This window comes from Numida meleagris, chromosome 6, assembly GCF_002078875.1.
Source record: "Numida meleagris isolate 19003 breed g44 Domestic line chromosome 6, NumMel1.0, whole genome shotgun sequence".
Lineage (NCBI taxonomy): Eukaryota > Metazoa > Chordata > Aves > Galliformes > Numididae > Numida > Numida meleagris.
This window is the reverse complement of record NC_034414.1, coordinates 714,569-737,414: the sequence shown is the minus strand read 5'-3', so window position 1 is coordinate 737,414 and position 22,846 is coordinate 714,569. Positions and strand designations below refer to the sequence as shown.

At 37.1% G+C, this 22,846-nt stretch overlaps 1 protein-coding gene across 2 annotated transcripts in view; it reads left to right on the top strand.

Moving 5' to 3' along the window:
* The window catches only part of KIF18A (kinesin family member 18A), a 43,786-nt gene that overhangs the window by 9,544 nt on the left and 11,396 nt on the right, over positions 1-22,846 (top strand). For both annotated transcript variants that reach the window (XM_021401085.1, XM_021401087.1), the window contains exons 7-13: positions 2,101-2,277; positions 3,014-3,088; positions 3,347-3,456; positions 9,237-9,399; positions 12,206-12,370; positions 13,506-13,627; positions 14,832-15,070. In XM_021401085.1, the coding sequence (XP_021256760.1) occupies positions 2,101-2,277; positions 3,014-3,088; positions 3,347-3,456; positions 9,237-9,399; positions 12,206-12,370; positions 13,506-13,627; positions 14,832-15,070 (1,051 nt within the window). The remainder of the gene's footprint in view (positions 1-2,100; positions 2,278-3,013; positions 3,089-3,346; positions 3,457-9,236; positions 9,400-12,205; positions 12,371-13,505; positions 13,628-14,831; positions 15,071-22,846) is intronic.

Sequence of the window (22,846 nt, the reverse complement as noted above, 5' to 3'; positions counted from 1 at the left end):
TTCAACAAGATACTTTTTTAGAGTATCAGGAAAAGCTTCCATAGACACGCTTGTTTCCTTGTTTGTTCTGTAATTACTTATCTTTTGTCTTTCTGTATACTTGACTTGGTTACTGTAATACATTTCCCTCCTCTAATTTTTTCCCAAGGTTAGTTCCCTGAAGTATGTTTTCATACTGTTGTTAATGTTCTCACCTGTCTTTAAGTGTATCTTTCTTTCCAGTGTTGTCATTTTACCCTTGTCTATGTCCAAAGCTGTCTTGTCATTAAATCTCTTAGGAATGTTGCTGTGTACTTTTTTTACTGCATCAAATACTATGTTTTTTTAATCTTTGTTTTTCTTCTATCTTCTGGCTATAAACTGACTTTCAAATAGGCCAGTCAGAATCCTTGTATTTCCTTGGGTCTTTTCAAAGTATGATCCTGTTACAACAATCAATTTTTTTAAGCATTGTACCTATTTCAATATTTTGTTGGGCAGGATCTGTGAAGTAGAGTATCTGCTTGAAGGTGAAGAAAATCAATGTGGAATATGTTAACTGGTACAAATGTTCAGTAGAAAATAACATAGATATTTGATAAAACAGTTATAAGATACTTATAAGTCTCAGCTGGATTATAATGAATGTAGTTGAGGTGGCTACTATACTTCCCTTTAGTTGCTTTCCATTACAGTCACACAGAACGAGAAACAAGAATCAGAGTATGTCTTCATTGCTTCTAGGGATGGGGAACAAATCTGTTGTCTAGTCAACATGACAGATTTTCCAGAAAACATCCTCTCTCTTTATTATTTTTCTTCGTCTCTTTTTCCCCTCCAGAATAATATCCCATATTGAAATTTTCATATATGTACAGGAAAGCTTTCTTTCCTCTTCAGGAATGGCTTCCAAAAATACAACTTCACTTCGTGTGCGGAATTACTTAAAAATTTCAAGAGGTTTAACGAAGCTTTTTTTCACCCTGTTAAGTGCCTGCTGGTTTCATTTAGTGTGAGGACGGTTAGCAGAGGTTTGAAGGGCAGGGTAGTATGCCCTAGGCGATAGCGGATTGTTAAATCTCAACTGACTAGTCAAAGGGGTAACCGCGTCAGGCCTTTCTGCATTCAGCTACTTATGCTTCCTTCCTTGCTGGCAGTAGGGTCATGTTTCCCAGATCAGGAAATGTCATTTTTGTTTTGGGTTCTATTTGCCAGTGCTTATTTTCAAGGGGGAGACAGGCTGCGCGTTATGGAATTGATTGGTCTTCTTTGCTCTTCCACCCACCTTGTTTGCAGCAGTAAATTAGTCTTTTGATCTGGCTCAAGGGAAGGAGCACAAACAATTGTGTGGGAGAGGGACAAAACATCGTGAATTTTTGCCAAACTCAAGTCCTTAGCTTGCACCTCTTGGTCAGCTGGCAATTTCTCCTTTCAAATGGGGAAACTGATCAAAGGCTTTATTTCCTTTTATGCTCTGAGGCAAAGCTGCAGATTGTCATCACCATATTTTTGGGGTGAAAGGCAGAATCTAGAACCTGTACCATTTTATATAGGTAAGATAATTCACGTTGGCTTATTTGGTATGGAATTCGGGTACTAGTGACTCTCATACAGAATCTCCATTTCATAGTACATGTAATGAAGGAAGCTTTACTGAGCAAACTCAGGCAGCTGAGTTGCCTGGAGAGGTTGTGGAGTCAGTATCATTGCAGATCATCAAAACTCAACTGGACATAGTTCTTGGCAGCTTGCCGTGGCTGATAATGCTTTGAGCAGAGGGTTCTTGGAAGAAAGGTCTTCACAATCTCAAAGACTTTGAACTGAAGTGTTTTAGCATAGCCTACTTTTTATGTTGGTTGCTCGCATCACCAAAACTTTTGTTACACATACTGATATTGGGAAGTAATCTGACCCATAATTCTCTTAGAGGTATTAAACAATTCCAAGAGATTTACAGCAGATTGTTCGAGTTATAAATGTGATGTTTGGGGAAGTTCATTTATGTAAAAGAAAAGTTCTAAGGCTGTTTGTCATGTTTAGTGATATTCCTGAAACCGTAAGCAAACATTCAAGCGTATTTAAAATACAGCTGCTTAATCCATAATCGTGTTTTCTTTCTAGAGCAAGAAACAGCACATTCCTTATCGAAACAGCAAGCTCACTCGTTTGTTGAAAGATTCCCTTGGAGGAAATTGCCGAACAATAATGATAGCCGCTGTTAGTCCATCTTCTATGTTTTATGATGATACGTATAATACTCTGAAATATGCAAACAGAGCAAAGGATATTAAGTCTTCTGTGAGTATACTGGTATTCATCTTCTGTCAAAGTATAGTAATATGTTAAGGGTTATTTCTTTCAGAAGACTATTATCAATTTAATTTTGTTCCTCAAATTTTTGTTATCTCTTCTTTGTTCATCTGGGTGTTTGTTACTGAAACTGTGCTGCTAGCTGAAAAGATTTTGTCTTGCGAGCCTCAGAGTTAGAAATAATCTTCAACTCTTGGAATCCGCAACCAGTTTTGGTATCTTACCGTTGTGTTCTCAGGGATCAGTAAAGCACATGAAAGAAGTGTCTGAACGGTTGCACAAGAGCCAGGTGCAGCTCTGTCACAATTAGAATTCAGCTGGAGCTAAGAATCTGAATGAGATTATATTGACAAGTGGCAAGCTTCTAGGGATTCCTGTGTTCTACTCTGGAGTATCCAGATTGTTTTGACTTTTTTTATAATACTTGGTACTGTAATACCAAAATTTCTTTTACTTACCATGGGGTTTTACTACAATTTACATTTGTTGCATAGTTTTTTATTGTTATTTTTTACTGTTGGTCAGAGGAAAACTATATGGCTGTGTGCATGCAGCAGATGACTGCAAAAGCTAAAAAGCTCGCTTTCGTTGTCCAAGCCGGAAATGTATTCATCCCTTTCCTCGGAGTATAGTGCAAATGTAATTATGTAGTACTTAAAAAAATCTATTCAGGGAAATAAAAAATCTCCTTCGTGAATTATAATTTGTTTCCTTTCTTTAACAGCTGAAGAGTAACGTTGTTAGTTTGGACAGCCACATAAGCCAATATGTTAAAATTTGCAATGAACAGAAGAAAGAGGTATGTCAAAATGTATTGTTAAAACACTGACATGTAATAGTTACAAGTTTGAGTTGAAAAAACAAGAAGCTTAATGTAATTGAACCTATAGGGCAAGTATTGTCCTAATAATTCTGAGTAGACTCAAGAAATGTTCATTTTTACAAAGAGGATATCACTTACTGCTATTTGTAAAGTGTTCTGAGACAAACGTACAGAAAGATGGTTTCAAAAGTAGAGGGTAAAAAATCCAGCTAAAAGCTACCTCTCTTGTTTAAGATCATGATGTTGAAGGAGAAACTGAGAACGTACGAAGAAAAGAAAGCAAGCATTCATCAAAGCCAGGATTCTTCTGTAATTTCAAACCATCAGCAAGCGGAAATACAAAGGTAAATTGATCGCATTAAGATTTTCCTTCAGTACTGGAGTTTGCCTGATTTATACAAGTATTTGTAGAATGAAGTCACTCTTTCAGTATTCATTTTGCAACTTCTAACTTTGTTTTACATAGAGCAGTGCATTACTGACACTCCTGCTCAGAAAAACTGAAAAGGTGGATTAAAAATGAAACAAATACAGTGTGTTTGAGGAAGTACTTTAACTTAGTATGCAAACTATTGAATAAAATATTGCGAGATAATCATGTACTCTGACTGTACAGAAGCTGATATGACTTACTGACATCATGAATTACATCTACGGTGAAGGTCTTACATCTGTAACTACCTTCTTGTGAAGCACTTACTGACAACGTTATACTCCTGTCATGTAGATTTTATGGCGTGGATTATATTTATTCCCATCGAATTTTTGTTTAACTACTGGTTTCAAGAAGATTTGGATATGTGATAGGAGATGCAATCTTATTGAAGTAATGAACTTCAAGAAGTAAGCGTATGACTGTGAAAATGCTTATGCGATGGGATTTTCTAAGCTTATCTGTGCCTTCAACATAGAAATGAAGCTATTTCATGGAGAAGGTGGTTACTTTTGTCCCACGGCTACCAGTATTGTTCTGTATAACTGTGTGTATGAAATTCTTCCATTGACAATACAAAAGATTTTCATGACAAATGGTCTGCTTGGAAGCTCCTGTTACTCTGTAGGAGTAACGAGTTTGTTCTGAGTACCAAAACCTAAAGGCTTCGAGGAAAAATAACAGCCTTTTTCAATCTCAGATGTACAAACTACTGTATTGTATTGACTATCATATTATAACCTAAGTTTCGAGATAAAATTTACATTTCATTGTATCTGAAGTCTTACTCTGAGCCAATACTTAGCAATATTGCTATGAAGTTATTTGAACTTGCCTTTAGTTCAGATGTTGTTTTCTTGTTCTTGTATTAGTGATCCACACCTGCAAACCATGTCTTGCTACGGGAGAACTTGGTAGAACTTGTGTGCACATGCATATTAAATATATACATGTTTGCAGACCTGGCAGCGTCCTACTATACAAAAATGAGATGTTAGTGAAATACAAACAAAAATACTCAGGGCAGATCTTGTTTGTGTTTACGTTGGTAGCACAGAGCTGGTCTAGAGTTGTTCACTAAGGTGTTATTATTAACATTGAAAAATTGCTAAGTCTGCTAATAAGATACGACTAACAACTGCCAGTCAGATAATCAACTGAAAAAAAAGCTGGGGGGAGGGATGGGCCGGGGGAGGAATTAATCAAACAAGTGTTAAGTACATGTAGGCTGCACAGTAAGCTGAGGATAGAAAGAGAATGATAAATGTAACAATATAGATTAGTGTTACATTTGAGTGCTATGTAATAAAATAATACAAAACATTGAAGAAAAGGGGAAAGCATGATAGAAAGGCTTCCTGAGGGGTATCTCTGTGGTAAAATCTTGCAGGGTGATGCAAGGCCATTCCATGGGACTTGAAAAACTAGACAGAGTCATTGAATAACAGAAAACAATTGTTATTTTTTTGTTGTTAATGGGAAATGAATCTTCATAACCTGAAAAGGGGGGGAAAATATCTTAGAAGTAAGATAAAGTTACTATAGCTTTTAAGATATCAATAAACTGGTTAAGTTTAGACTTACAGGGGTAGTATGTTTCTGGGAGTGGCACGGTAGAGTTTGTGTAAGGCTCCATTTGGTAATTCCAGGAACGTGCTTTCAAATGGAGATTGACACTCTACTGCGTAATAAACTTTTCAAATGTATATACTAAGTTGTAATGCTGTTGTTTCTGCTCACAATCTGGTTAACTATTTTACCCAGTAACCTTTCAGGGTGGGGAGCACAGGGACACATGAATGCCAGCTTTCAGCAAAGCCACTTAACAGTTTGTTTTTGTGGGCTGACAATGTAGAGTGCATAAATGCTCTATATGCGTAGATACTGCTATGGCTGACAAATACTTCATCAGTAGTATCCTTCCTGTGAGATTTGAATGGCAGGATCTTCAGTTACTTTTTCGCATAAAACTTCATCACATCAGTAGACTTTCAGTTCCTATTGCTTTTAAATTTCTCAACCTCCATGATGACTTTCTGATGTTCCTAGCTATCTTTCTGATGTGACATTGACTCAAGAGAATACTTAAGATGTTTGCATGTATTTGTTACACAAGTCAATATATTCCGTAAGAAGGTTAGGCTTTGGTTTGAAAGTCCTACTGGGTCTTGATATCTCCCTTCATATCTCATCATATATTTCTGATATTTATCCACCTACTTAGTTCAGTTAACAGTTTAGCTGGCCTCTTGAATGTGTTTTCTATCTGGGAAAGCCCCTGAGATATAAGTAAAAAGCAATTTCTCCAAATTACAGCTTAGAGAAAACAAACGTTTACTGGAATAGTACCCAACAAGATTTCATTGAAATGGAGCTAGTATAAAATGTGCCATACTCTCGGGCAGAATTGACTGTTTAGCAACAGATTAGGATCTTGGAGATTTTTCAAGGAAAGGAGGTAATCTTCGTTAGATTTGTTTGGCTAAACTTAAGCTTGTTGAGGTTCATTGTATATGTGATTTTTATCTACTGAAGGAGAAGAAACTTAATATATATTGTTTAAAGATGTATCGTTACCATCAAATGTCTGGACCAAAACCAAAAAAATTAAAGCTGTGAGATATCTCTAGCTGTGCTTGTGAAACCTCTTCAGAAAATAGTTAAGAGATCGTGTAGGGGGAAATGCTTTCACTTACTGGACGCTGGTTATCTCTTAATTCATCATAGAGTAAGTTTGATATTTTATTGGAAGGAGATGGCAAAGTGTCTTTCTTATCTGCAAAAACTTAGCAGTTTGGACAAGTTCCTTATTTAACTGTAAGTTTAAGAGATCATTGAATGGATTACTTTATCCTGTCTAAATATTAACACTTTTCTAGCGTGGCATATATACCATTGGTTCTGTGAAAAACATTCCTTGTTTATCTAAATTCTTCTCCCTCCTATCTAAATTAGGGTTTTGACTGCTATGGCTACATCAACTCGCATATCCTCAAATTGAGTGCATTTGAAAAATTTTATTAGAGCCTACTAAGTAATGGTATCGCATGATGAGGATTTTGAGATTGAGCCAAACAAAGTTAATGTTCAAAAGGCTAAAATACTTTTAAGATAGCATTTTTGTAACTACTTACATTCTAGTAATTCAGGCTGGAGCAGGAGGAGATTGAAGTCACTTCTCGAAGTGTCAGATAACTTCGTTTTGCGTCAGTTCTTTTCTGTACGAAACACAGTATAGCTGAGGTCCGTTCTACTGGCAGTCCCAAGGTTTCAGTAAACTTTCGGGTTATTTATCTTTCATATTTCCAAGTGATGTTGATACTTTGGACTGTTTTCCAGCTCATTTTTTTCCTTTTGCACTAACCTTTAGTGTTGATTTAGCTTCCTATGATTTGCCCTTGATTTCATTCTGTGTGACAATAATTAGTCAAAAGCGAGGTCTATAAACTGTTTCTTCATGTGCCAGATATATTCGATGCCAGGACTTGCTGGTAAGTGAATTATTTTTAATGTTCTGAAATATTCATGGAGATGCACACAAGCCTATTTCCTTTCTCTGTAGAAATGAATGATAAAGTAGATTTAGCATTCTTCCTCGTGAGGGTCTTTTCACACTGATTCTACTCATGATGTTGGATGATCAGTTCTTGCATGTAGATGTACAGGTTCTGTTTGTAGTCCTCTACTTTTTCCCTCCTGTTTGACACAGAGTAGAAAGCAGTAACCATAATCTAATGTTCAGTAAGCTTTCTATGGCGTCTTCCATCGTGATCCGGAAGAGGTTCATCTGATCGTTCTGCTTGCTTCTGCAAACCTAGAGGTCGTTCCTGTGCTTTCTGTTGACTAAAGCCAGGAGACGTGTTGTCTACCAAACTTTCAAGTCTTCATCCTATTGAGGCTGACAGTGGATACTGGCTTTGGTACTGCCTCCCATAAGTAGGTCCGTGAGCTCTGAAACTGGGCGGTCCAGAGGTAATGGAACCCTGCATGTGCTCACAGGATCGCTCTAAAATTTTTAAGTGAAGAGTAAGGAAGATTACTTCATAAAAAGAAAAGTCTGCTTACTGAGAAATCCAGCTCAAAGCAGGAGTTTTGCGAAGGCTTCTCTGCTTGATGCTGTAGTTGGGACACTGATTTTTTTTTAACTACACGAAGGGTTCATTTACAGGCAGTTTCTGGTAATAGTTCCTAATAATTAGAGTAGAGAAGGAGGTACTATTCCACAGCTTCTCTTAAGCTATTTGTGGAGTCTTACTGTCGTTGAAATGGCTAGAATTTGCCATCACTTCCCTGCTGCTGTATTTCCAAAGCAGGTGGGAGGAACCATGTTTCTATGGATACTGTAGAGGGAGGAAAAAAAATGTCCAGCCACTTGTGCAAACATTCACTCACAGGGTGACTGTTTGTATAGATAGCAACAGTGTAAAGTGAAAACTGTCATGATCTGCAGTACAGCATCTTATTCCTTAAAGAAATATTTCTGAATTCATGGTGTATCTGTACAGACTTCTACAGTGATACAATAGCACTGTCTGGAGAACTGTGGGCAAGACTCCTGAATTTCTGAAACTGTAGAGAAGAGTTACTCTGTTCTTAAAATGCGAGTAATAAAATGGAATGAAACACTTCAGGTTGTTCAGACTTGAGATGATGAAATGATGACTTCTGAAATGCGTTGACTAGAAGTTAGGTATATGGCAAGAATGTCTCTTCAGCTTGTTCTCTACTTCAGCCTATGCTTGATTTTATAGTAATTGTACAGCATTTCATGGTGCTCTGTACTAAACAGTGTATAACACTCTCTAATTTTGCACATCTTTAGAACACTTGCGTTTTAAACTACTGTCTTAACGTGATAATTATTTTGGTGTCATAATTGACTCATATGGCGTCTTTTTGGCTATTCTGGACTGCACTTGCAGTATTAGGGAGAGAAGGGAAAAAGTACCACCACGGAAACTTATAGTGCAATGTGGTAATCCTTGTAGGCTCTTTCCTTATGCTTGTTACTCTAATTTGCGTTGCAGACTTGAGATGAGCAGATTTTGAGACCATTGAGACATCAGTCTAGTTGGAGTAACTTCTAAGTATCCACTGTCACTGGTGTTTTCCCTGTTAGCCTATTAAGTGTTAAAGTACGATGGATATTCTGATCTACAGTGCCTGTGATTAAAAATATACAACAGAACTCCAGCAAAAGTGAGCAAGTGAGGACTCCTGTGCGTTTTTCCTTTTCTTGAGAGCTAGTTAGCATGTTCCTTCTTTTGAAGGAGACTTCGTGTGTCTATGGCAACAGTAGTCTGATATATAATAAATTGCTACACAAAGCAGAGACCGTAGGTAATGAGAATCTTTAGGATATAGAGCCAAGACTTCTGTGAAGAGTTTCTAGATGTCTTTGTTTTGAATCCCACTGTTATCTTCGTAAATATAAGGCTTAATTTTAGTGACAGCCTTGAAAGTTTTGCATCCCTTTTTGAGTTTGAGCCTTTAGTGATTCACAGAAACTCGTTATTGCTCATCTGTAGCAGGTTTTACTTTTTTCTCTTCATTTTTATTTTATGTATTATAATAGCTTGAATTGGAGACTTTACCTAAGTAAAGGATGGCCTTTCATAAATAAGAATGTAATAATAAAAAGTATTAGTAGCTAATTCACTTACGTTTATTGTGATATTTCACTTATAATAGATACAAAGAAATTCTCAAAAATGTGTTTGCAAACCGTGAGGAAATCAGAAAAGAATACCTAAAGCTGGAGATGCAACTGAAAGTCAATACACTGAAGACTTACTACCAGAAACAGTATCATGAACAAATTCAGCTGATGTGCTCTGAAGAAAGAATAGAGAAGGTGAGCTGTCTAAATCTATAGTGAAGTGCTTACGTAACTTAAACAATCAGCCAATGCTTCATTATTTAAAATGTTGATATGGGGCACTGACACTCAAGTAATATTTCTAATGTTAATACAGAAAAAGAAATTTTAATGCCAGTCAGTATTTTTCCCCATGTCACATAAAACATGTTTCTGCTTACTACTGCTAGTTGTGAAAACTTTTTTCACCTTAACCTTCTGCAGGTGGGAGCGTCATAGTTACTTAATCCCTTGGGAGATCAATGGTGCTCTTGTCTAAAAGCAGTGTATTAATGTATGGATGGTACAGCCACAGAAGCTGTCACAAAGCTGAGAAATGCTGTGTCATTACTACTCCTTTTCATAAGGGAAAACATTGGCCTTGTGCTAAACAAGACAGATACTTACTGTTTCCAGTAGTCATCAGGAAGGTCTCTGAATAGCTGTTTACGGGCTAAGACACGTGAGCCAAAATTGCGTTTTGTTGCCTTGAACTTAAACTCAAGGCGGGAGGCTAAGTATTAACAATTGATGTTGTTGCACCGAATGCTCACATCTTTCTAGAAGGTCAAGGTAATAGCTATTATTTTAAATTTTCTGATACCATTTGACATAAATGCTTTATGTACTTATGAAACTGAGGGTGGGGCTGAATTTGCTTGGTAATGGTAGCAGCCTGTGTTGAGTTGAAGATGATAATTTGCTATGTGACTTTTTTTGGTAATTCACAAGAAACTTGGTCCAACTGGGAAAAACAGGTCACAAGTTTTTGCTTGTCATTAAGACATTTCAAGTGACTAATGCATTCTAGAATTATCTTTCATGTCACAGAAACTCTCAAGTAATGCTTTTGTCTGATGGGGCACAGTTGTATGTTCATAATGAGGGTTGTGTGTTCTCACACAATTTCATATACATGTTTCTTATGAGCTGACTTCTTTGTTGGATCTTCGCAGTATTGCACTCAAATGTTCAAATGTTGTCTTTGTCATTAGAGAATTTACAGATGTGACTTAGTAAGAGTCAAGCATCACTGATTCTCTAAGTACAATGCCAAAGTTAATAACAAGATTAGGTCATATTAATGGTAAAATTAAATGAGACTACTTTGATTGGAACAAATTGGATTTTAATTTGGAACCCAGATATTTGATTGAGTGATTGCTTGCTCACTGCTCACTACAATGCTTCTGTTCTTATGAGTATTTTTACAGATTTTAGTCTCCAGGCTTTCTCTCTGTGAAATGCACTGTGAGTCTACAGTTGTATTTCTGAAATAATAATTTTAAAGGAAGAGTCTTCTGAAATTAAAAGTAACTTGCACTTAATTGTTCCTGCTCAGCAACTATATATAATCATTTTAGACAAGTTAATATTAACGTGTTTTCTGTACTTGAAAAACCTCAATTTGAAAACTTCAATTCAAAACAAAACCTTCATAAACAAGCAAAAAATTGTTTGAGTTTGTTCCCTTTATCTCTGTTATTGCAAATGCTTTTTTATTGTAAAAACTTTGTCACAGTTCAGTTGGTGAAATTAGGTCAATCATGAATGATCACCCTGTTTTCCACCTAACTTATAGTTCCAGCACTTCTAGAATTTGAGCTTTGCGTGTTCAAAAGTCCTCTTTACGTACTCGTGCCTTATTCTTGTTCTTCCACTTCGTACCCTGTTTCTGTCTTTCTGTTCCTACAGTAGTGTCAACCTAAGTTATAAGCAAGTCTTTATGCAGTTTTGACCTAATTTATCTTGAAGCTTTCTTCATCAGCCTTGCAATCTGTACTTTCCAGTGTTTTGTTTGTTTTAAGATACACCAAATGCTGCTACTCTCATAGGCTTGTAAAAGGTGCATCAGCTACGAAATCCTCCGCTTTGGATGTTCACTGTGGTTTTTACCGCCTTCAAAAGGAGCGCGTTCCTGGAAAGCAGTCTATCTTGGCTTCAGTTTTTCTGCTTACCGCAATTGCCCATGTTGAATCTACTTGTTGGGTACATCCCAGTTCTTCAGTCTGGGAGGGACGATTTCTTCTCCATCTCATGTGACTTAGGCAATCATAAAACAGGCTGGGAGCCAAGTGTCTTGGCCAGGAGATGTGTTTCAGAGGTCGTGCTCTGGTTCAGTCATATAGCTAGCATGCTTAATTGATTTTTTTTATTTCAGTGTAGTAAGTTCACATGCCTTTTCTTCCTAGGAACCTATTAGAAGGGTTCATCAAATGGCAGGATGTTGTCAGTGCCATCTTCATGTGAAATGCCTATCCTGTACCATGTAAAAATGAAGACCAGAATGCACAGTAACACATCTGGTTTTTCTCTACTTCGGCAGTCTTTAAAGCTTTGCCCTAGCCTTACTGGACAGAGGGAACCAACAGTCAATGAAACTGTGGTCTGACACTTAATTCTTGGTACTTGCCCTGAGGAGCTGACTTTAAGCTTCTGGATTCTTTGATCTCTCTGCTTTTTCCTTCAGTTCTCTTACCTGCTAAGTGAAGCTCTGGCCAGTCTGGTCTTTGCCTGGAGCACACACACAGTTCACGTGTCTTTGCCGTGCTGGTTCTGTGTTCTGCACACCAAGTGTTGAAATAAGCATGTTGTAAAGGTAGCAAATAAGTATGGGAATGTTTATGCATGATTCAGTAATGCTCATAAGGAGGATGAGCTTTTTCACTTTTACTGATCTATCCACAAATCCAAAATATTTGCTGTGTACTGTTAAGAGTATGGAATTATGTTACAGAGAGATGCTGGAAAACATCATATGAAAGTTGCCTTTTGAAACAGTGTTTGTCTTTTTGATTTGTAGGCCACTTGCAAGCGGGATCATGTGCTTGCAAGGCTTAGAACCTACTGTGCACATGTGCAGAAGAAGAAAGACGAGAAGATGGAACACTTTGAAGAAAATACCAATTGGCTGCATCGCGTTGAAAACGAAATGCGCCTCCTGGATCAAGACGGCTGTATTCCAAAGGTAAAAGGCCTTTCACTTCAAGGGTGGATTTCATGTGCTGTAGGCAACGTCAGATTCAAGAATAGATGTATTTTTCATCTATCTCCATCTCACTTAACGATTTTTACGGTAACTAACTCTTTGAGAGCGGTTTCAAAATCTAGTGTTGACTATTTTAGTTTTCCTACCCTGAAAGTACTTCATAGTTTGTACAAGTATTCCTTGTAAAAGTATATAATTACCTGCAGAAATGGATTCTAAGGGTAAATAAAGTATGGTATGGCTGAGCACTTCAGAAAGCTGCAACAGAGTCGATCCTGCTTCTTGCCCTATGCTTCTGTTCTTGCCTTCACAGTAGGTCTTAATGCTTGTTTAAGCATGTCTAACCTAATTTTTAGCTTGGGCAAGAAAAAAAACACGTTCTTTTCAAGGTTGCGGGAGAGGTGGGAAGCAGCGAAGAAATTGTGTTAAGTTCTCTTCCAAGTTTTAGCAACTAGAGTTTGGTGCAGTCCCAGATGAACACCAAAGCTGGCAGAAGGGAAGGGATGAAAGCGTGTACAGGAAGAAAAAGATGAGGAAAAGAGGTTTTTCTTTTTCTTCCCTGCCTTTTGATTTCAGCTGGCAATTAGGTTGCCTCAAATTACAATATGTAATGAAAACTTGTGTAACTCAGACAATGGGATATTTATATTTAAGTATCTGTAATTGTATTGGGATGACTAACATTTTTTGATACTGTAAAAGAAGTGAATTTGAAAGTATTTCAAATAAAATACTGGCAATGCAGGTAGATGACTGAATACGGCGAAGACTTGTTCTGGTCAATGTCACTGAAATCCAAATATGGGGCAAGTACACAGGAGAAGAAGCAAGTGTTACTTTGGCCACGTGAATACATGTGTGCCTATTGGACTCCTAAAGCTTATTAGAGCACACTCATCTTATAGTCAAAGGAAATTAACAAAACAATATGCATGTAACTTAAAATCGAACAATTCACACCTGTCTTCTGCAATGCATTTATTACAATACTGTCGATCCATTTTAGCTTTAATTTTCCATAGATAACCTGTTAGTGAGATTATATTTCATTTGTTCAGTTTCTCACTTCAAATTTGATGTACAGTTGTTCTTCTCTCCTTGCTAATTTCCCAAGGAACTGCGTCAAGATCTTCAGTGTTGCCATTTAAACCTAGAAGTTAAGGACCTGAAAACCCAGATTGAGCACATGTTATCTCTACTATCCCTTCAAGATCAGCACTATAAACAGACAGAAAAGTAAGTACGGTTTCCCAGGAGGCCTCTTAAAAACTTGAATTTTGGTATTTGTAACTTTGGAATACTTATCTACAGAATTGTTATTTAGTTAGAAGCAGGATTTTTCTCAAACTTCTATCTCTAGATTAGAATTCTTTTCTTGTACAGAAAGATAAAGAAAATAATGACTTGGTAAATCTTGATCTCTGTCTATCTTCGTTCATCGGAAACTACGAGCGCTGTTCAGCACTTGCTGTTTCTACTTCATTTCCTTCTCCGCATAGTTTATAGATCTTGTTAATAGGTCATCTTTTCTCCACTTCTATGTTGAACAGTACTGACTTAAGTGTTTGCATTCATATTCATGTCTACAGTGCAGGGAATTAAATACTACGATCTGTACTAAGAACGTTACAGTTAAACTGGTAAATATGTGGTCAGCAAAAAAGCTGAATTTGCGGGTAAATATCAGTTCTGTCATCAGTCTCTTGAAAGTGTTGAATACAAGCCTTCAGGGTATGAGATAAACAATGAGAAGTAATCACAAATGTCTTAAGTAAATCTACATAAAATGTATACAAGAATGCCAAAATGAAATAACCGGCTTCTAGTCATCGTTTGGAGAAAGCTTATTTAGCATGAGCTTTACAAAAACAAATACACCAACCTTCGAAATTGAAAGCTAAATACTTAACATTCCATGTCCGTAATTTCAAAACTGGCCTTTTGTCTTTTGTATACGCATTCCCTCAGCTATTGTTTGAACCTGTAGTTTAGTCTTGCAACGGAGGCAACAGCTAACAAATTGCTTGATTCCGATAGAATTCCGATATTTCTGTCACTTGAATTTGTTTTGCGGTTGTGCGTGCATCTTATAATTAGTTTCAGAAAGTCAAAATTCCATCAGGATATAATGACTATTTTTATGCTGTTCAAGGGATCTTAGACACGGTGAGCGAAAACTGAAGATCTTAGACGCCGAGGAATAACTATATTTAGAAAATGCTTATAGTGAAACACATGATTTTGCTGAAGACGAACGTTACTCAGCTTAGTCAAGAATGTTTTCTCTTAGTTTAATTTTGTGGGATGGTACAACACTATACAGCAGATCGCAGGAGTAGAGGAGGGCAAGGAAAAACCCTTGAATTATTAGTGTTGGCAGCAGTGCTAGCAGAGACCAGATAAGTTGTGATTTAGTCGCGTTTATCTTCTTGTTTTACAGAGTTCTAAATGCTTTGCTTCCAGTTTTTCGCAAGCAGTACCTGATTTTGAAAGAAGCTGGGTTGGCAGATACTGTAACTGAGACTGAATTTGGGGAGGTAGAACAGCTGATTCAAAGACAAAAATCGGTAGTTTGGGCTGACCAGACTGCAGAGGAGGAACAGAAAGAAAACAGAGAGCTAGACGTGTCAGCTATCTTTGCATTCCCACAACTGGCGAACAAACAAAACACTCCATGCTGTAAGTATACAACTAAGCTTTTCTCGGTTGGAAATATTTTTATCTCATGAGAAAGCTGTGTCTCATTAATACAATGGTGGACACATGCTTCTGATAGTGTTGAGGATGAATGTAAACCTGAGATTCAGGGCCACTTTATGTAAAAAAAAAAAAGTGAATACCATTCTTCATTAGACATGAGGAATAAGCTTACTCTTTTAGTAGCAAGACATTTTCAGTAGCTCAGCTCTAACAGATAAATCCCTTTTTATCTAGTAACATGGCCCATACAGCAATGTTCGTAGGTACTTTGTAGCATTACTAATCTATTTCTGTCTCTCACGTGACTGTGGAAAAATAATCATAGTGTCAGTTGCATTATAATTATTTCAAAGCAATTCTAAAAATTAAGCAGCTACCACGGTTACTCGGTTTGAAGTAATAACTTTCAGTAGAATGAGCTTTCCTGTTAATTATGAATTGACCTGGAATTAATTTAGTACGAAATTTTCTAAGTTTATTTCTCAAAGGTTCAAAGGGTTCGGTGTTTCTATTGTAAAATTGACGGTTTTGCTGCGTGGTGATGGCCCTGTGACTTCCCCATAACTCTAGACAGCTGTTTCTTCTTGCTTGCTAGCTGGGAAAAAATCTAAACGAGTCGCACTGGAGTATTTGTCCTGAGGGATGATGAATGAAAACTCAGAGCTGCTGCAGTGCAATGCTTGAATCTTCTATTCTGGATAGGCAGCACTCCTCACACGGGAGCTTTCTGAGTAAAGCTAATAATCCATAATAGTGAAAGATATGTATAGGTAACAAAAAAGAAGCTTTTAGTAATAGTTGTGCTTCTCGAAAGCTGGTCGATGTGGAAAAGCAGTAAGCCCTGGAGAACTGTGCAATTAGTTCCCTGCTTTCTTCTGTTATTCAGCCTGCTCTGGGATTGAGAATTGTTCTGCCAAAACCCTTTTTTTGCTCAGTTCTCATCAAATGCATGCATGATGTTGACACATCAGTACTGCTGTTGATCATAACCAGAGCGCTGACCTTCTTTATTTGGCTGTCTGCAGTGGAAGGTCAGACTGTGTTGTGTGGGCTGTTTCTTTAAGGCATGGAATTGTACATTTTAGCACTTGAGAAGGAAAGGGATGACATGTTAACAAGTTACACTTGACGCTCTGCCCGTGCTGGTCAGAGGCTCAGCAAGGCTGAAAGCAGTTAGAGGCTTGCTTGTTTGTCCTTCCTACAGTGAGGGCGGCAGATCTCAGTGGGAGGCAGCATTCTTTCACTCTGCTCCAATCACATTTCGGATACAGAAAGGAATTGGATATATTATCATGGGTTGCTAGCAACCTTTTGGAGAATTACGGTAGTAATAAGGGATAGTATATGTGTTGCATCTGTGACAAGATACTAATGAAAATCTATTTTGCAAAGCTTTGAGATGAATAAAAAAAAAGTTGCTTTCTAGTTCTAGCTATCTATTTACAAACAAAGAATACAGTTAAAAGTTATTTTTATAGTCTGTTTATTCTGTCACAACAAAGCAGATTTGTTTAGTGAAGGACTTAAAGGTGTTTTTCTGTTTTAGTCAAAACTCCTCTGAGAATTCAACCACTGTAATATCTTGATTCCGGTGCTAGAGCTAAAATTTCCAGTGCTAGCAGTTTAGCTCTCAAAAAAACTCACTTCAGCTCATGTTTTGTGTGTGCATCTAGATAAGTGTGCTTGTGGAGAGAATGGAAGAGACTATATTTTCATTTATAACTTTTGTTGTGATTATCTACCTGAAATTTGCATGTTTAGCGTAATTTCAATTTTATTAATAGCATTTAGAATGTTAATGGTGGGTTTGTAGAAGGAAAAATGTCAAGTGCTTTAAACCTTTTATATAATAAGAACCCGTACAGGATCAGTTTTCCCTTGCCTATCTGTCCTGTTAATGTGCAAGGCAAACAAGAAGCCGTGCTGCTACCTAGTATTTATGTTATGGGTATATTACTGATCCACTAAGGTCCAAGACTGACTGGGGCTCTTCTTTTTGCTTGAGTGTTAGGGGAGGATGTGTAGATGCATCCAAATACAGATCCTGTGAACTCTATAATTTCTAACTAAATACTGATTGCAAAGATTGTCTTGTCATGTGTGGGATATTGTCATAAATTTTGATTTCTGCAGCTTATTCACACTAGTGCAAGCTTCCCTGTGTAGTTCTGTTTCTGTTCCGCCTTTGGTCAAATCACTGTATGAATTTTACAGGAGCTTTTAAGTCACAAACTACTCATTCTTGTAGAATCAGTAGACGTAAGTTGAAGGATTGTCTTGCAGATCTGAAGTAGAGGTTCTTTGGTTCTGAATGTTGAACTGTATGGCTTTGTAAGTAAATGGTCCCGATATTTTTGAGGAAGATTGATTTCTCTTTCCAGCTGTGTAAATGGTGCCTTTGCCTAAAGGTGTTCGTGGAAATTTTTACTGTATGTTTGTTATTCTGCGTGGAAGGAAATGGAAAAAAAATGCATTTTTCCTTTCCTGCTTATAATACAAGCAGGAGAAGACGAGTTAGGAAGAACCCTCTTTCAAGTGGAGGTTACGTAACATAAAAGGATATGATAAATTCTAACCAGACAGATTATGTTTCTCGTCTCTTAATCTAATTATGTGCTCTTCCTGTTTGCTTTGAACTTGCAGCAATGTGTTACGGTACTCCTTGAGTTATATCATAAATCGCCAATACTCGATACTCATCATGAAGAGTCTACCTCTCTTGCACTCTGTCTCGTTGGCAGGTTAGGTTGGTGAGCTATCCTGAAATAAGTTTTCTCGAGCAGCTTTTTCCTCAGGGGTAGTTCTTACTGTAAAATTTACTGTTCAGCAGATAGCCGTTATTCTACAAAAATTTCTAGGCATAACTGTACAGGATAAAAATTTCTACCAGGTACCGCTGTATTGAGAACTTGGCATTGGAAAAGGAATTGACAATTGATTTAGCATAATGGAATTTTTTTTAAGTTCTAAAATGGATTAATAGGGCATTAAGTTACTGTAGAGCAATGATGTAAAGAGTTAATAAGAACAATGAAAAAGAAGCTTATTAACATATTTGCAATTCTACCATTATTATAATCTTTCTGTTCACTTGTAAGATATCACCAGTGTTTACACAGTCATTTCTTATATGTTGGATGGTGAGAGTGGAAAAAAAAGTAATCCATTTGAGCTGGAAATAAAAGAGACTTAAAAACTTTGAGTGGAGCACAAAATAAATGCAATGAAACAGCTCTTCTTCAATTGTTTGTTTCAATTCACTTGAAAAATACTTGGAAGTATTACCCGATATTATGCTATGGAAATCCATTTCTCTTTCACAGAAAGAAACTAATAAAACTATTAAGAAAAAAACACCATAAATCAGAAAAAATACATTAGCATGGGAAAATGTGAAGTAGTTAAAAGGGCAGCATCCCAATCAGAAGTGGGAAGGATGTAGTAATTTCTTTTTTCCTTTAAAGATGAAATAAATTATTCAAGAATCCAACTCCTTCTCCCTTAAGTCATTTCAGAAGTATGCTTGGCAAATGTTAGCAGGAGCCGACCTCAGATCTTAGTCAACAAATAAAAACGAAGATTTTTACAGATAGCCCCCACACCTTTAGCACAGCAATATTTTTAGTATTTCCAATTAAATATGTTGGGGAGGAAGTAGTGTTTTTGCACGAATATATCTCTGTGGCTGCGTTATGCTGTGGCTACTTTTTCTTGTATAAAAATCCATATTTTGTCTATAACATAACTACGCATGCTTCAGCTTGTCAGGAGGAAGGACCAAAACAGTTCATTTTTTTTATTTTATTCTTATTTTCCACAGTTTAAGTTGGGAGTAGCGATTTTTATTTTTCTCTTCTGTTTTGAATAAATGCTTTACTTGGAGTATTTCAGAAGTTCCTTCTCCAAGTCAGTAATTGTTCAGAAAAGGTTAGACAAGTTTCTAGGTGGCAATTAAATGATTTGTCCCAGTGAAACCTGCTTCTATAGCAGAAGGGAAGGGCTTATAGCAGAGGAAGAGTTTGTGCGAGGTCATCTGATAACAAATACGATGAATAGTTCTTGAACCTACATTAGCACAAAGGTTTTTGGAGAAAATGTTAAAAAGATGCGACTAACGTTGAAGTATGTGGTGTCCAATATTTGTGGAAAACATAAATTTATCTTCAGTATAAGCTTATGGAGTCAACTACGTACTTGTGGAAGTATCCAAGGGTATATGCAATTTCGTGCATTATCCGTATTTACACATTGCAAGTTCATTTTCAAAATAATACTGCACACAAACATCTGTGCTTAAAGGAAACCGCTTAATTCTGCATATCATAAAACATGAGGCACTGATTGCAGGAACTCAATTTTTAGTGATACATTTATCTTTTGCTGACAGCTATTCCAGAGGGAACTGTGACATTTTTGAAATGCAAATTAGTTGTTGATGAGTGTTTTCTCATAAATTGGAATGCTTTAGGTTAAATAACTTATCGGATTATCAGTGCTGTCTCCAGAAATCCAGTGCAGCTGAATCAGTTCTGTAAATCAAGAAAAGTTGTGGAAGTAGGACTTGAAGTATTTATGGGTTATTTTATTAACTATGTTCTGTTATCAGATTCTAAAAAAAAAGGAAGTCAAGTTAGTAAATGACTTAAGAAAACAAACAAAAAAGAATGGGATTGATGCTAAAGGTCGAAGTATGGATTTTTATTCTAGATCTTGTTGAAAGTCTTTCACAGAAATACTTGATTGTCTAACATGTTTTTGATATGATCTTCTTAAAAGATCCTTCTCTCTATCAGGAGTTCAAAAATGACATAGAATTGAAGCTGAAATCTATTAATGTATAAAACTTCCCGTTACTCATCGAACTTAAAGTAATAAGGATTTTCTTATATGGAAAACCTCTTCTATGTTTTAAATACCGTAAAGGTGTAGTGGGAAAAACAAGATGAAAAGCCTAGCTATGCTTTCAATATGTTTCTATGGTCAAATTATCAAGACAACAAATATTCAGCAAAAGCTAATTGAACTTTGGCAAAGCCTACAAGCTTAATGTAGCGTTTCATGGTAATGCGTTGTATGTATAATGTTTCAAGGAATGTTTTGTAGGGGGTGTAAGAAAGAATCCGTCTCTAATTTACACTACTTTTCCTTCTTTTACTGCTCCATGATTTCTGAGTATAGTGTTAAATACCTTCAACTGTACTCTGAAATGAAACATTTTGTTTTAATTGCAGATAGTGCTATTGAAATAATTTAAGAATACGTACAAGTATTTATCCTGTGGAGTTTATTCATTTTATATGTTACTTGATGAGTATACGTCCTTGGTAGTTTAATTTCTGTTTTCACAAGTAAAAAGCTACATTCCTGTAACATGACTGGTTTAGTGGCATAGTGGGGGGATGGGTTGATGGTTGGACTAGATGATCTTAGAGGCCTTTTCCAACCTTAATGATTATGATTCTATTCTATGACTGAAAGTTGACTAATTTCAAAACGTCTACTCTTACGTTCGTTTTGAAGCTTAACATGGTGTTTCCATAACATCTTAACGCTACTAGTATACTCTATTAATAGGTGAGATGTTCTAAAAACAATTAATTTATGAATGTGTATCCCTAAGTTCTCAGTCCGATTAATTTTAACCTTAATTATACATTGTTTCCTGTGAATCTAAAATGTGCGACGTTATGAGCAACTCAACCATTTGCATCAAATTACCCACTAGGAAAACCATGTAACCTCACTTAAAAATGGATTTAGGCTCTGTTTTTGGCTGTTTAATAGAGAGCCATACGGGATTCGGAGAGCATAAACTGATGGCTGGAAAGCTATGATCGGTGTTTGCAGTTATTTCTGTGAATAGCAAAGTTCTTGGCATTGTTTCAGGCATCCCATTTCCGGAAGCCTTACTGTACATTAGCAATGAGAGAATTAAATTGATTTACAGAAGGAGAAAAGAAGTATCCATTACTTCCCGCAGTGACAAACATCCAAAAGTGAAGTCTATTTATTATTTGGAATGGCAGGAAAAATTGGGATGTAGTTGTATGTAGTAGGAGAATCATTAAAAATTCAAAAAGCATGCTTTATTGTATATAGGAAGGATCCTTTGTATATTGAACAGCTTTTTCACACTGTCTTGTGTGACTGTTTTTCTCATGCTATGTGAAATAGTGTTCCTGACCGCTGGGACCCAAAACAATGCAGCCTGAGTTTTAACCTTTTAGTTCATAGCTGTTCTGTTTTCTGGGGCTGTTTTCTTTGTATTTCTGCGAAACTGTTGTTAAACTCACCTTCGCAGGAAGGTGCCTTTGGGTCACAAGAAAATGAAATAAACGAAATTCATTCACTAGGCCTCATTTGCAATGCGGAATTCCACTAGTCAGTTGTTAAAAGAATCAAAATGTATGATTAGTGTAGTAATTGGATCAATCATTGGTTGCTCAGAAATGCTTATTGAAATGAATACATTAATATTAGATTTTGCTTTAGCAGAACAACCTGGCAGACTTAATTTAGAATGTTTCCAGAAATATTCTCCTTATATGCATGTATCAACATCAGTTCCAGAAGACGGGTCTTGGCCATTACTTTTGTCCTCTACATCAATTACATCTAGCCCAATTTATCAGTTCTCTTGTCATTAATTCTACTTGCTTTCGTTGTGACTCATGTTCTGTAAATATTGCATTCTGTGCTTCATATTAGCATGCATTTCTGCAAATATCTAATACAGCTTTGTTTTCCTCTGATGAATCTGTTCTTCTAAGTAGTCATCTGAAACAGGTAGTAAAAGAAGCGAATGACAGAAGCCACCTCGTACTGTTTGGGTGGTTGTTGCTCAGTGGAGGATGACTTTTATTTTTAAACTGAATGAATCTGGTAAGAAAAACAATACATACCAAGAAATGTGACAGTTACCTTTAAATTAGATTTCAGTGGGGGAAGGGTGAGCACATCTACTCCGCACTGGTGAGACCTCATTCTGGAGTACTTCATCCAGATGTGGAGTCCTCAGTACAGAAGAGGCATGGACCTGTTGGAGCGCATCCAGAGGTGGGCCTCAAAAGCGGTCCAAGGGATGGAACACCTCCCCTCCCCTTTGAGGACAGACAGAGTTGGGGGCCGATCACCCTGGAGATGAGAAGGCTTTGGAGAGACCTAACAGTGGGTTTTCAGTACCTGAAGGGGGTTATAAGCAAGAAGGGGGACAGGTTCTTCAGCAGGATCTGTTGTGCTAGGAAAAGGAGAGATGGTTTGAAACTAGAACAGGGCAATTTAGTTTGCATGTGAAAGGTTTTTAGGATTAGGGCAGTAAAGCACTGGAACAGGTTGACCAGAGAGGTAGTGACTGTCCCATCCTTGGAGATGTTCGAAGTCATGCTGGACTGGGCTCTGAGCACCTGATTGAGCTGTAGGCATCCCTGTTTGTTGCAGGGGAGTTGGACTAGATGACCTGCAAAGGTCCACTACGACTCTAAGGATTCTGTGATATACATCTAAGTGACAGAGGCAGGCCGGAGAACACTGTAAACTTAGGAAGGCAGCTGGGAAAAATCTCAGATTTGTCCCAGAGGAATGTGGAAGGGCTCCTCTAAGACGGTAATGTCAACCAGTAGCACAGCTGAAGTGCTTCTACACCAATGCAAACGTCATGAGAAGTAAGCAGGAGGGCTGGGAAACCACAGTGGAATTAGAAATCAACGACCTAATAGCAATTGCAGAAATGTGGTGGGATGAATTGTACAACTGGAA